General features: G+C 37.7%; 2 protein-coding genes across 2 annotated transcripts; both read left to right on the top strand.

The window, feature by feature from the left end:
• The first annotated feature begins 102 nt into the window (after positions 1–102).
• On the top strand, positions 103–2871 carry LOC129580350 (protein draper-like). Its single transcript, XM_055470686.1, has 5 exons — positions 103–313; positions 372–641; positions 740–2170; positions 2233–2345; positions 2415–2871. The coding sequence occupies exons 1-5, from the start codon at positions 174–176 to the stop codon at positions 2453–2455; spliced, it is 1995 nt and encodes a 664-aa protein (XP_055326661.1). The 5' UTR covers positions 103–173; the 3' UTR covers positions 2456–2871.
• A 2070-nt stretch (positions 2872–4941) lies between these two features.
• LOC129580344 (armadillo repeat-containing protein 2) lies at positions 4942–13488 on the top strand. Its single transcript, XM_055470679.1, has 13 exons — positions 4942–5184; positions 6224–6326; positions 7239–7624; positions 8601–8797; positions 9990–10130; positions 10235–10369; positions 10569–10671; positions 10754–11028; positions 11178–11348; positions 11419–12069; positions 12369–12845; positions 13011–13107; positions 13181–13488. The coding sequence occupies exons 1-13, from the start codon at positions 4998–5000 to the stop codon at positions 13405–13407; spliced, it is 3150 nt and encodes a 1049-aa protein (XP_055326654.1). The 5' UTR covers positions 4942–4997; the 3' UTR covers positions 13408–13488.
• Positions 13489–15275: the final 1787 nt, after the last annotated feature.

Below are 15275 nucleotides of genomic sequence, written 5' to 3'. Positions count from 1 at the left end.
GCATGTTATCAATTTTGAAAACCGCGTGCCGGACGTGACGTAAAAACCCAATTTTTGACTCAGTCCCATATAATGCGAATACTTATTCTCGCAGAAATTGCAAACCCGTTAACTGCATCGGGTGTGTCGTTATAGATGGCTTTGTGAAATATTTTTTTTCTATTACTTCGAAAATGTTTTTTTCCACAATGAATTTTACGAGTTTGTTCAATAAAAATTTACCAATCCTTTGTTTGTCAATATCAATTGTTGTTGTATTTGGTGCGGCTGATTTGGAAGATGACAATCACCTCGTTATTACCGGATTTAATGAGTAGGTTTAATATAGAAAATTGTGCTTAAAAATATTTTTTTCACACATTTCCTTGTAGGACAATGACTTCAGAACCCAAAAATGAAACTTATACTGAAAGAGTTCGTATAAAGTGCGGTTCTGGATATTGTTTCAAAAATGTAATTAAAACGCGTATCGTGTGGAGGAATGAAACGAAGAGATTACCAATTTACAAGTGCAAAGATGGTTATGAAGAGGCGAATAAGAGTGTTTGCACGGCAATTTGTACGAATGGCTGTGAGCATGGTAGCTGTGTGGCACCCGAACAATGCAATTGTTCCGACGGATACGCTAATGATACAAATGAGTATGTGGCTGGAAAAAAGACATTACCAAAAAGCGTGATTTGATTAAAATCTTAATTGAATGAATAATTCATCATATGTGACTGTTTTTCTGTTACAGCTTACGCATCTGCAAACCTGTGTGCGATGGGTGTGAGCACGGCAAATGCATTTCGCCGGATAATTGTACATGCAATGATGATTATCAATGGAATGCCGAGCAAAATAAGTGCGATCCAATTTGTGAATCAAATTGCCCGAATGGAAAATGTATTGCCCCAAATAAATGCGACTGTAATGAAAATTATTATTTGAATGAAGCACTAGACTCGTGCGTGCCAGAATGCAAACAGGATTGTATTTTTGGCCAATGCATTTCCCCGGGTCGATGCCAATGCAACAATGGTTACCAATTCAAAATCGGATCTTTGAACGAGTGTGAGCCGATTTGTGATGCAAAATGTGAAAATGGAACATGTGTTTCTCCAAATAGGTGTCAGTGTAACGAAGGCTATCGCTTTAGTAAAGATTCTTTGAACATGTGTGAACCGATCTGTGACTTCAATTGTTTGAATGGAGAATGCATTTCCCCAAATCGATGCCAGTGCCTCAGTGGCTATCGGTTTAAAAGTGACTCAGTGAACGAATGTGAACCAATATGCGATCAAAACTGCAAGTATGGAATATGCGCCGCCCCGAATGAATGCAAATGTAACACTGGATATCAATTCAAAAAGGGATCTTCTAAAGAATGTGAACCGATTTGTAAGCCCAGTTGCGAAAATGGAGTATGTATTTCCGCCAATGTTTGTGAATGTAGTGAAGGCTACCAATTTGAAAAAGATTCATTGAACAAATGCGAACCAATTTGTGATCCAAGTTGCTTAAATGGAACGTGTGTTTCTCCGAAAAAATGTCAATGCAGCAAAGGCAACCGCTTCAGTAAAGATTCTTTGAACATGTGTGAACCGATCTGTGACTTCAATTGCTCGAACGGAATATGCGTTTCCCCGAATCGATGCCAGTGCCTCAGTGGTTATCGGTTTAAAGGTGACTCAGTGAGCGAATGTGAACCGATATGTGATCAAAGCTGTGAGTATGGAGTATGCATCGCCCCGAATAAATGCAAATGCAACGCTGGATATCAGTTCAAAAAAGGATCTTCCGAAGAATGTGAAGCGATTTGCGAGCCGAATTGCAAAAATGGAAAATGTGTTACGCCAAACCAATGCAAATGCACTGATGGTTATCAACTGGAAACTGGGTCGGTAAATAACTGGAATTGTGAGCCGGTGTGTAAGCTCGAGTGTGCGAATGGCAAGTGTGTTGAACCGAATGTGTGCAAATGTAATGATGGTTATGAAAAATCCAGCAACAAAAATGCCTCGAATATTTGCTGTCCGATTTGTGGTTCGAACGAAGAAAATTGTACAAGTACCATATGTCTGTCTGCCGATGTTTGCCAGCAATGTTATAGGCAAAAGTTAACCAGAGAAGATAATTACAAGAAACCAACCGAACAAGAGCCCACAGTCGAGTCCGGCATTATTTGGTGAGTCAATCAACTTAAATGACTCATTGAACACTCTCAATCATTTTCACCAAATCATTTAGGTGGATTATTCTGGCGGCTGGTGTACTTTTACTAGTTGGTGCCCTTATTTTTGTTGCATATCGATGTTACAAAAATCGCAAGATTGACTATCATTTGGGATATGGTGCAGAAGGTTATTTTTTTCCATCTAATTAAGAAAATGCATTGAAATGAACAATTTTTTTTTATTTTATATTCGCAGCCACAATTCATTACTCCAAAAATGGAGCAAAGGGAAAGTAATGAACTTTATGGATGAGTGAACGTTTGCTGCAATCGCATTATGTTCAATACGCAATTTTACAAAGCGATTCCAAGAATATTCGATCCCAATTGCAATTCATAATTAGCTTTGAACCAACTTAAGAGCATCTCGTTCTTGTCAGCAATAGTATTATATCACATTTAAGTGTATCTCTTACATGTTTACAAATAAATCGACAAAATCACATCATATTACATTTGTTGACTTCAAGAAATCAATACAATGTTTAATATATGCGAAATGTGTATCCCTCATGTCTTCACTTTCACCGTATCTCTGTATATCGTTGCATCGTTGTAGCGATACGCATTTATTGAAATTAATAGCATTATGAATTCTGAGTCATGAATTTGATAATTATGCCGATAGCATTATCAAATGTTCCAGTACAATAATAATAATCGATAATTTTAACATCATTTTCATAAATGCGATGCCAATAAATAAACAAAATTTTCATTTGCATATGCTCAGGCATTTTGATTGTGTAGGATGTGTGAAACTGTCATGTTATATCATTAATTTCATTTCGAACAACTAGGTCGTTTGGGCATTCAAATGAATTGGATTTTGCTTTCGGGTCGTATTGTTCTTTTTCATCCGAAAAGCCATGTTCATCCGTAGTAATTGAGTTGTTGTGATTTGAGTGGCGGAATGTCCATGTGAATCGATGTAGAGACACAATGTGATTAATGGAAGAGCTTGGGGAGGAAGCGGTAAGCAGCCACATCAAGTGCCACAGATGAGCAACAACAACAACAACAAGAGCAACAAACCCCTTAGCCGTAGACGGAAAATATGCATTTAGTCGAGGTAGGTCTTGAGAATGGGATCGAATCGAATCAAATCGAATAGCGAAACATTTCGAAACGGTAACTTGCTTTGATGTACGGAAAGACGACAGTTTTAAAGAATGATTATCATAATGGATTCGGTCCACCCGGGATTACAGTTGAATTGAGTTGTGTGACTCACAACTTATAAGCATTTCGCAATGTGAATGGAATGATTCACCGCAGTGAACATGTTGGTACCAACCTTTTATAGTTATCATTCTATCAGCAAAAGTGTATCCTAAAAATCAAGTGAACAATTGGTTGTTTTAATACCGTCGCGGAGAGCTGTGGTATTATTTCCGCACTTCGAAACAGATGAACGAATCGAATATTCGAAATATAACCATATGTTTCTGTAACCAACCGCCATTCCATTGAAATGCCGATTTATTTTCAGCCGAAGTTCATTCACCATTCGAAAAATAAACTCGCACAAAACTTTTTTGTGGAATTTTCATTCACCATTTTGGCTTCATGAATTTTATCGAAGTGAAAGCAAAAAATGAAATCCCACCGAAAATGGGACGTCGAATAATAATAGTACAGCATATTTCCCCCCCATTAAATTCATTTTGATCCTTATTTATAAATGTGTACGGTATGTGCTGTGTCTGTGTGTGGTTCCGAAGAGAAACGGTCAATATGTTTATACGCTGTCCATCCGCCGAAAATGCACTACAATATATATTCACGCTTATTGGACGCCGAATTGAATATATATTCTAGTGTATATTCAGCGTATTCTTCAGCGTGAAACATATTCAGGCGCCCTCTGATGGCCATGAATGCATTCATAGATTCAATATATTTCACGTTGAAGAATACGCTGAATATACACTAGAATATATATTTAATTCGGCGTCCAATAAGCGTGAATATATATTGTAGTGCATTTTCGGCATAAACATAGCGTATAAACATATTGACCGTTTCTCTTGGGTTGTGTATTTATTCAGTGACTATTCTGACTGAATCAAAAGCCACCGAACACAAAATAAATAGAAGTAGCTGTTAGTTGCTGCACTCCATCAAGCAATCGCCATAGTTACGCGTTTCGCGTAAACAATCTCCGAGTATGGTATTGTATTCTAGTTGTGTGTTGCCTGCTCTGAATCGTCATAGTGAAATATTCCGCGTACCGATTTACATTGTGTATAGCTTGTTTTTCTTTCTCTCTCTACGCGAACATTTCACCGTTTAGAAAATAGTCTTTGTCTGCGAAATAATTGATTTACAAAAGTTTGCAAGCTGTGCGAACATTGTCAGAAAAAGCCAACTTTTGTGCGTTGGACTATTAATTAAAATGGTATTTTTGTAAAATTGTTGATTCGACTAGTGAATAAAAAACGGTGTACATGGTTGGTGGTTTGTTATGAGTGTAAATACATGGTGCAGGCCAAATTAAATTGCGCTTCAGAATTTTTGTGGTGAAAAAGTGATTTGGCGATCAATTTATCTCTCTTTGTGTATGGGCTTTTCTCTCTCTTTCCTGTTTCAGCGGGAATAAAATCCGATCGCAGAATTGAGAGAAAAAAGTGGCTATTCGTTTCGTGATTTCGTATTTTCGGAGCAAAGAAAAAACAAACAAACAGTAGTTTTTCCTTCTGCATTTTTATGAGCTCGCAGAACTAACGAATCGATTTTGAAACACCAAATAAAAAGCAACCACAACAAATAAACAAGTATGTTGCCCAACTCGAGACAAAAATTCAAAACCGATCCGAATGACGTGGTGTCCTCCTTATCGGCACTCTCAATGCCGTCACTGACATCGTTGAAACCGCAGTTACCGATGACAAAGTCTTCAATGGAAACACGCCGAAAAACACCCGCTGAAACCATCAGCGAAACAAAACGAATGCTCTCGAACGGTGCGTATTACCTCATACTGTTTTAGGTTGGAATTCCAAATTCGCGGATCACTTTATCAGTTGCATAGCAAACTTTATTAAAACTCTGATAAAAAACACACACATGGACATACATGAAAAAGAATAGTAATTAAATCCGATTTAAAAATGTATAATCATATAAAACGCAAACACCAAAATAAATTATATCCTTTCGTCGAAAAACCGGAACCGAATTGATATTTAAAAAAAAAAAAATCGTGAAAAAAAACAACCAAATTCCAATTTTCCTGTTTCATTCGAAGTGAAATCGGCGCTCCAAAACCAATTGTCCTTTGAGCAATAAATTACAAAAAAATTGTATTGGTCAACAAAATTAAAATCAGGACATTTAGCATAAATGTTAATAAATTCAAATTTATGCATAATTTATCATTCAATGTTGTGATGTGGTGCACAATGTACAGCGTACACGTCCATTGAATTGGTTTTGGTTTTGCTTTTGTTTCTGTGTACATCTCCCTCTTTCTCACTCTTTCACTCTCACCCACTTTATTTGCGTACAGTTGTTTGTTTGCTGTATTTTTTTATTCCTCTGCCATCAACTGAAAACAACCTCCAGCACGCTGAATTTCCAATTGCTCTGTAAACAAATTGGCCCTCTCTTCGCATTGTACCGTGTTCATGTTTCCGTGCGCTCATCGAATTTTAACCAGTTATTGCGCGTCGTTTCAAGGTGAAAACTATGACGGGAAAACGAATTGCTATCCAGTAAATGGTCGAAATTATTATAAGATAATTATGGGGGTTGTACGCCAGATATCTGGTTCAACAAACGACATTCACTCTATCGATTTATCAAGGTGGATGAACCAGGTCGCCATTCCACATAACAAGCTAAATTGTTGAATTTTATACAAAGATAAAAGAATTATTTATGCTCGATATTTAAATTGCAAATGGTGTAACACTGGAAATATTGATAAATTTTGGCATTTTTTTCTTCCAATTCCTTGTTGCATGAATTTGCATCAATTTCTGGCTGTTTATTTGCAAACAGGTGTTCGATTGGTATCGACTCGTCGACCAATTACACCACGTGAGCCACGGCGGCAGCTCTATGGAAAAATCTCGTTGGCCGATCGACCACCCAGCTCATTCAGGTGAGATGTAGATTTTGTTTGCATTACATTTTGAAGTTTAGGGTAAATAAAAATAAATAATCGTATCAACAAATCCCAAAAAGAAATTGACACCAGTTTGGCGTTGGTTTGCTGCTCTCACACCACACTACACACAGTATGCTGCAGTGTGAGAGCGGCAAAGCGGCAGCATACTGTGTGTAATGTGGTGTCAGAGCAGCAAACCAGCGCTAAACTGGTGTCAATTTCTTTTTGGGATACAAAGCGACATATTGCGAACTGATTGCTGTTTTGATTGTTCAATCCATTTTGTGAGAACAAAGCGTTCAATTTGTATTTCTGTCATTCGGATGGTGAAAGATAAAATCATAACCAAACAGTACTGTACCTAGTGTTGGCCGTCGAACACTTTCGAACGCTTGTTCGTTTGTTCGACATGGTTTTAAAAAAAGGTTTTGTTCGTTCGTTCGACAATTTGAAAAAAATATTTTTTCGTTCGTTCGTTCGTTCGACATTCATTTTGTTCGATGTTCGGTCCGAAGTAAAAAATTTTACATTAGAAAATTCGATGTATTGATCAAATTTATAATGTAATCGTTACAGCTCATGCTTTTATTAGCTTTTATTATAATTTTTCATAGTAATACCAATTTTATTCGGGAGATTTGGAAATAAAAGAAACTTTGTTCGGACCAAACATCGAACAAAATGAATGTCGAACGAACGAACGAACAAAAAATATTTTTTTTAAATTGTCGAACGAACGAACGAACGAACGTTCGAAGCCATCACTAACTGTACCATAGTGAAGCGAACCGAACAAAAAGTAAAAATGCAAAAGCAAAGGCAAAATAGTTGCACAGTTGGTCGTTTGTTCGTGTATGGTATGTATTCAAATACGTTTTGGCTAATTAAACTGATGCTATATTTCAGTTTGAGTTATTTGCAAGTGGAAAATCGTGTTTTACCACCGATCGGGACCACATCTCATGCAGCCAAACGAGGCTCATTGAATGGTATACGAGAGCCACAGGCAAAAGCAGCAGACATCAGAACGTTTGACAATGAGTTGACATCAAACACGGCTACACCTCAACACTACACTGAGTCGTGCTCAATGGGATACAATGCGAAGGATTTACGAGCAAAAAGTGATAGTTGTAATGAATCCTATGCAAATACCTGCATCGGCGAGGGAGGTGATAACGGCTCGAACATTGCAATAAATCTTAATATTGCTACGAAAACCAACCGCACCAATAGCTGTCCGAAATTACCAACACTTTTAACCGATTCAAAAGCTGGGACTTCGTCTAATTGTAAGTAATTCGCTAGTAAACATGATTCAGCTATATTTGAAAGCAATTTGCACCGATTTAATCGATTTGTTTGAGAATTTGATTGGCTTCGACTGTGGTGTACAATGTACTTGTACATATACAGGCATTGGTTGGCCGGTGGCTTTTGGGATCGAGGTTTTGGAAAGTGCAGTGGTCGATTTACTACTATACATGTGTATTTATATCAGTGAATTCATGCAGTTACTGGATAGAATGATAGCCGTGTAAGGCTACACATCAGCGAGAAACAAACTCTCGAAGCTCATAATCTCTGTATGAGCTCAATAAAAGTTTAAACACAGTACAGAGTACACTCTACACGTCTTCCGCAGTCGCTGCTCTGCTCTACTCTACTCTCAATGGACACGTGGAGTATGCATGCCTCCTCGAAAATATATAATTCATGGTTACGATCAATTAAATTGGATTTTGTATCGGCAATGAAATATAAAACCCACTCACACTCTTCATACTCTTTGCTACTCGTACCATTTTTCCACTCAATATTCTGATGATGATACACACAAACTTGTTGATATCACGAACTCTATCAAAAGCCATTTGAAAAATACGATTGCCGTATTCAGGCTGCTATCAAAAACCTAATTACGCTCTTCGCACCAGTATGCGTGCAGATTCTTCTGTACACAACGATTCAAGCACCAATTCAAACATTTCAGAGCCATTTCCAATATGTGCAGCTTGTTGAATATATTCAATTCCATGAATTTTACCATAAAAAGCATTCTATTTTTGCGGGAAAATGAAAACGATAATTTTTCCAGCGTAGAAATGCGAAAAATGCTCTGTTCACATGCATGACCTCGCTTTTGTAAAGCGATCAAAAGGCCAAACTCTGTGCTGTTTTCAAGTCATCGGTCGTGTGATGCGATGCGCGCTTGGCATCGTATTTCGCTCTATTTAACGGAATATAATAATGTTCTTATTTATGTAGATGCATTCTCGGGTGATACATTTTCAGCAAATGGTATTCAACGTAGAAAGAGTCACGGTGGTGGTGGCAGTGACAACGGAACCTTTAATATTGACATTCAAAAGAATTTTGCGGCGGAGATTGTCGATATTTTAGAATATGATGGACAAATTACCTTACCGCTGACTGATGAAACCAATCAATCATCAATGAAAAAGGTAAGTAACACTACACGGTATCGAGCTCGGTGTGATGGATTCTATTACGCTTTTTATTCAATTCTTTTTTGCCGTGTGAACGAATGTTTCGGAAGCAGAAAAAAATGAGATATTATAAATAATTCAAACAATTTCAAAATCCTAATTATTGAGACGTCATTCCACATCGCTGTGCAAAGTGTGTTCATTCAAATCAGAGGTTGGTTGCACATAAATTTATTTATATAAATTTCAAATATCAAATAAATTTATCCGATATTTTTCATGCGTCGTGTTGTTCTAACGCATTTACCAGCTATTTATTGCTGGAATGAGATTTTCGTTTTGTTCATTTACCGTTATTTGTCAACAATTCTGCCACTGTGTCACTACATAGTATGTATAGTCCATAAGAAATGTGCAGAGACGAAAATGTTCGCCATTTAGTTTTACATTGCCAATACATTAGTACTCCGAGCATGTATATGGAGTTTCAATACATTACATTTGGTACGGGCGACTAACTCCATCTACGGATTTTTCCAGTAGTAGTGAATCGAGTAGACATATAACGATTTCAACTATTTTTGGGCGAAATTATCTCAAAAATATACAAAAATGAGTTATTTGTTATGCGAACGCTCAAAAGGCTACCGGAAATGTACGCGCAAATACACGCACTCGAGTGTATTGTAAATTTGTCATCTAGTAACCATTGCATGTCTACTGAATCAGTGCGTACATCAACAGTAGTCGTTTGAGCGTTCGCATGACAAATAACTCATTTTAGCATACTTTTGAGATAATTTCGCCCAAAAATAGTTGAAACCGCAACTCAATAGAACACAACTGCTGGAAAAATCCGTAGATGGAGTTAGACGTTTCAAATACGTCATGTTCTCGTTGTGGGTAAATAAACAAAACAAAAATCTCATTCCTGCGATGAATAGCTGGCTGCCAATACAACAGCCGATGTTTCGTTTATGTGCTACGAATGCGTCAAAACAACACAACGCATGAAAAATATCGGATAAATTTATTTGATATTCGAAATTTATATAAATAAATTTATCTGCAACCAACCTCTGATTCAAATACACATTTTTTTCCGCTTATATTTTTACCTTATTATTCATGACAAACATCGGCAACAGAGAATAAAAAAAATCTAACGGTGAACAAAAAATGTAATTCATTTATGTATGCTTAGCAGCCGATCAGTGAACAGAGACGCTTGTTGTTGCGCAGCAATGATCTGCTCGCCCAATCGTCTACCGAAATCCTTTTGGATATGCTGAAATCGCATTCCGGCATTAAGGACTGTAGCGAAGAGACTATTTTACATATAAATGGGGTTTGTAGCGGCTGCTGTTTTAAAAATATAATGTGCATGCTAGAAAATCCATTGACTATTGTTCGGCGTGTCGGTTCATTGTTTTCTTCTTCTGTTTCTTCTAGATTCTAACCGAGCTATACGGACGGGTTAAAGGAGTTCGCAACGATTGGCGCGGTTCCATATTGTCTTCACTTTACGGTTTGGTTGAATGTAACTCACCCCAGATTCTGCTATCCGTGGCACGCGTTGTACTTGTGGTAGGGAATTTCACCACTCTGCGATTCGCTTTTTCATGCAATATTAAAATATATTCTGAGCATTCTATTTCCGCCAAATGGCACCAAATGTGTGCTATAATGTAACCAATTTTAGCTTGTGCGTTTTGTTTTTTCTCATTTCGTTCCTTCTCTTTCTTCCTTTCTCTCTCTCCATCCCCTACTCACATCATCAACTCAGTTGGATGTCACTGGCAGCAACCTGACTGGAGCTTGTAAATTAGTTTTTAAGGTTGCTAGAAATGAGAAGAATGACAATTTATTTGCGAATATTGATGTGCCAGGTAAATGTGTAATGCAACCCACTTCTAACCACATAAATTAGAAACGTTAACTCGTAATAATATTTTTTCTACGGTTTGATAGAGTTGCTAATCGACGGACTGGGTAGAGCGAATCCGATTGACGATCCTGAAGCTTGCATTTATGGGTATGGTGCTGTACGCTTTTTAGCAAATGCTTTGGTTTCGTCATTGGTAACAAGTGGAAGTCGTAACTCGAATTCATCATCAAAAGCACCAGCACCACCGCTGCCACTACCAGTAACAACAGCGAAAAAACACAAACCGTTGGCCTGTCGCTTGATACAGCATGGCGCCAATCCGTTGATGATTTTACATCTCCAAATGATTAACGAAGCGGTAAAATTTGCAATTTCATGACATACGAATTCTGTGTGTTGGTGCTTGTGCGCCTGTGTCTTTGCACACTGCACATATATTTTATACAACAACACTTGAACGGTTATTGCCATCTTTTTTTCTCTTTCTCTTCCCTTTTGTTTTCCCAGGGAGCGGCTGCAAAATTGCCAACTCAGACTTTACACGCTCTATATCAGTTGAGCAGTGCCTTCCGTGTCCTATCGAAAATTATTATGTCGGATCATGGGTTACAGTTGATACTTTTGGAAAACAATAACAAAAAAAATGGAAATGGCTGCCGCAATGGGGATGCCGGTGCCGTCGCCACCGAAGTCAAGTGAAAGCTATGATTCAGTTGATTTTTCAATGGTAACATCAAAAGATTTTGAGGGTCAAATCGCATTGGCTGGGCCACATTTGATACGGGCGGCTGAAATTTGCATTAATCAAGCGGAAGTGCAATTGAGCATAATACGAACGCTGAGCATTTTATCAGAGCACGAAAGCTGTTGTGATGGCATGGTTATGGCTGGTATGGCACCCAGGCTGGGAATTCTACTCGGACCAATACTCGTCAATGTAGCACCCATCGAACATCGAAAAAAGTATGACCCGGAAAATGTAAATTCAACATCAAACAAATCACTGAGTCTGTTAAATCGCATCGGCTATATTCTGGGCAATTTGATGGCAAAATGTGAATCGGCTCGGCTACAATTTTACAACAACGACGTTGCTATGGAATATTTATTAAAATGTTCGGAATATTATGCTAACGAATCGGTGATGTTAAGGCGTGAAACACGCGGTGGCTTGAAAAACACCGATAATGAAATGTCAAATGGTGGCGGCGGCAGCGGCGATGTTGAAGCAAATGACTGTCAGATCGATACAGTTACGGACGTTGTTATTAAATTGATTCGCGTCATAGCAAATCTAAGCGTAAACGCTGAAGTCGGATATAAATTAGCTAATCATCACCAATTGGGTACGATTTTGTTAACGCTCTTGAACACAATCAACAAGCATCGCCTAAACTTTGTACGTACAAATTAATTTATGTTAAATTATGTTGTGTTGTGTTGTGTTGCCCTGTTGTTTGCCAATTGGAAAATTGAATGTTGTCCAGAGCGAAAATTAATTAGCATGAAATTGAATTCGACGACACATTTTGAGCGCCCACGACAATCTTCTCTGTAATCAATTTTGACTTTATTATTATATAGTCATTTTGAGAAGAAACCCTTTTTCAGACGCAATTCGACTTTATTGTCTTTGTCTGTTGCTGTTGACATTTACCCGCTTTCTTTTTCACTTTTAATGTGTCATGTCTCTTTTAGAATTCCGAATTTGAAGAATTGCTGTTGGCTACTCTTGGCGCAATTCACAATTTATCATTCTATCAGCCGAATGAGATAGACGATCAGCAGACGAATGAAGATGGTTCAAAGGAAATAAAGCATCCTGAAAGCATGATTAAACAAATGGCAACAATAAGTGCTGCATTATGTGCGATATATCAATGGGCACCTGAAACCATACAATCCGAAATAGCACGTGTTCTGGGCAATTTGACAAGGTCACTCGATGCTCGTGTTGCCGTCCATTCGGCCGGCGGTTTGCAATTTCTCTTGAAGAATCTGTCGTCCGATGATTGGGACATTGTTGAGACTTCTTGTGGTGTTTTGGTCAATATGTTGAGCGACTGGGAACGACGGGCGCCATTCCGTGAGCTACGTGGACCATTGCTACTGCGAAATGTTCTCCAACGGAGTGCATTGAAGCATGATTGGCTTTTGGCCTTGATTACTTGTCAAGTTCGTTTGATTTTTTTTATAGAAAAAAAAAACCTCCACTCCATTTGATTTAACCGTTCAACGGAACCAAATTTAATTTGACTTTACTTCTTCTCTTCTCCGTTTGTTTTTCTCTTTTCGGTATGGGTGTGTATGTGTGCGTGCGTACTATATAATGTGGAACAGGCAATGTGGAATTACATAATTGATGCGGGCAATGCTGTCAGTGCGTTGGGCGAGGACGAAGCCGACTACATATCTGCTGACATTCTCGAGTATTTGGGTAATTTACATAAAACAGTTTGTACAAAACCCAAAATTACAAGTTTGCTTCACTCAATTTATGGTTTTTACAGATGAAGAGAAATTATTCGGCGGCAGCTCACCCGATCCAGAATGGGAGGATTTTGCTATCGTTGCTGCCGATCTGCTTGAACGCATTCAATCCTCGTTGTCGTACAACAATACACCATATGCCTCGTCTGAAGACGATGCTGACGATGCCAACGACGACGAATTTGCCAATTCGGATGTTTTGAAAATGTCAAAAACTGGCTTCAAAATGTGGTTAGCTAACTCATAAATTCAAGTTGAAATCAGAAAATATGTAATTGCTCAAGCAAATTTATGAAATTTAATGGAAATTTAATGAAGAAAAGTTTCATTGATATAACAAACACATTTGCCATTTGTATCATTTATTTTGCGATTTTTTTCTATTCCAAAATTAGCTATGGGAAATTAGGAAAATGGAAATGAACTGAAGTTCATTATCCAATCAGCTTTGGTAAACAACTTCATTTCACCAACTGAATCAACTGCATTTTGGTCATATAATATTTATAGACATAATTATTTTAGTTTAATTCCATGCTCGACACATTGGAACGATGTTTGATTAATAATATCTCTTTGGACCAATTGAATCTATTCACATTTTTTTCACTCTCTCGGCTGCTGCCATCGTCGTTCGTTCGATGAAGAGCATATTGATTCATGAGCATTCATAAAATATATTATAACGATATATCGGTTTATAAACGGTTTATCAAAAAATATTTTGACCACTGTTTTTCTGCACTGCCAGAAAACGAAGATGAACATAGAGAAGAAGAAGGAAGAGCGAGAGAGACAAAACATATAACGAGAGTATAATTTAACAAATGCGCAACTTAACCTGGGGATGGATGCAATTTTCAACATATGATTTCATCCATAAATCTCTCTCTTCTTGGAAAATACTTTTACATTATCGCACTCTTTCTCACTTTCCTTCTCAGCGTTTCACTCTTTCTCTCTGTCCCACTCCAAAATCATTTCTTCCCTTCAGAGTGGCGCACGCTCTACAGGTTTCCATTTAACACAAAAATAATGGAAGTTCATAGTATTAAAAAGGGCAACCGTTTATACTTATGGAAACCAGGTCAAAATGGTTGATTTTTCTTTTCTTTTTGCATCTCCCCCTCTCTCTCTCTCTCTCTCTCTCTGTCTCGACTGCTCGAACCATTTTGTCCATTCACGTCGCGCTCGCCATTGTTTATATGTATGTATATATGGAGCGGTTCATGGTTATAAATTGAATTAATATCTATCGCATTGTGTAAATTTTTAATGTGAATCTCGTTTTAATGCATCTGCATTAGGCTATCGAATAGGCAGGAAAATCCGCGATGATGCAAACACTGATTTATTTCCCAATTTTTAAAAATATGGATAAGCACCGAACGATTAATTTAATGTACGCACAGCAAAATGGAGCCATGGATAATCTCAATCGCTTGGTAGTTTACAACATTGTAGCTGAACATAGAATGGGGACTGGGTTTGAAAGTACGGTCTGTCCAAAGAGATAAACGTAATAACTTTGTACAATGACTTCAGCTAAAAAAAAAGTTTCTCTTTGTAGCGGCCAAAATAAATGCTCAAACATTGTTGAAGGAGAGCCCGAGCAAAGCAACCGCTGTAAGGAAATAAACGGAAGTGAAGTAAATCGTGTTTTCATGAAGAACATCTCTCAAAGCTTTGAGATGCCCAAATAGATAGAAGAAAAGGAGTGGAAACTCAAAAAAGGAAATATGAAAATTGAATAGCAGCCAACCGGATGCAGGAACTACAAGATATTTACTCCAATAATACTCTAAATGTCAATGAAAGTTAACAATCTGTTATTTCCAGACCTGCTTATGTGCCGAATAGAGGATCACTTAAAAACTTTGAGGTAACAACAAAACGAATCCACTCATGTGATTTACGCGCTCAATGCATTGAATTAAAGCAAATTCAAAGGCAATCTTTGACAGCTTACGGCATACTTACCATGTCATGCATCATAGCACTTGAATCACTTACAACAATAAATTAATGGATACGATTATCTACTGCAAAACTATTCGTGTGATAAATTGGCGAGCGATCTGATTACCCTGAATAACTGGAGTTGACAGAACGTAA

This window comes from Sitodiplosis mosellana, unplaced genomic scaffold, assembly GCF_009176505.1.
Source record: "Sitodiplosis mosellana isolate CC-2019 unplaced genomic scaffold, AAFC_SMos_1.0 Smas_scaffold_1, whole genome shotgun sequence".
Classification (NCBI taxonomy): Eukaryota; Metazoa; Arthropoda; class Insecta; order Diptera; family Cecidomyiidae; genus Sitodiplosis; species Sitodiplosis mosellana.
This window is presented reverse-complemented; position numbering and strand designations above follow the sequence as displayed.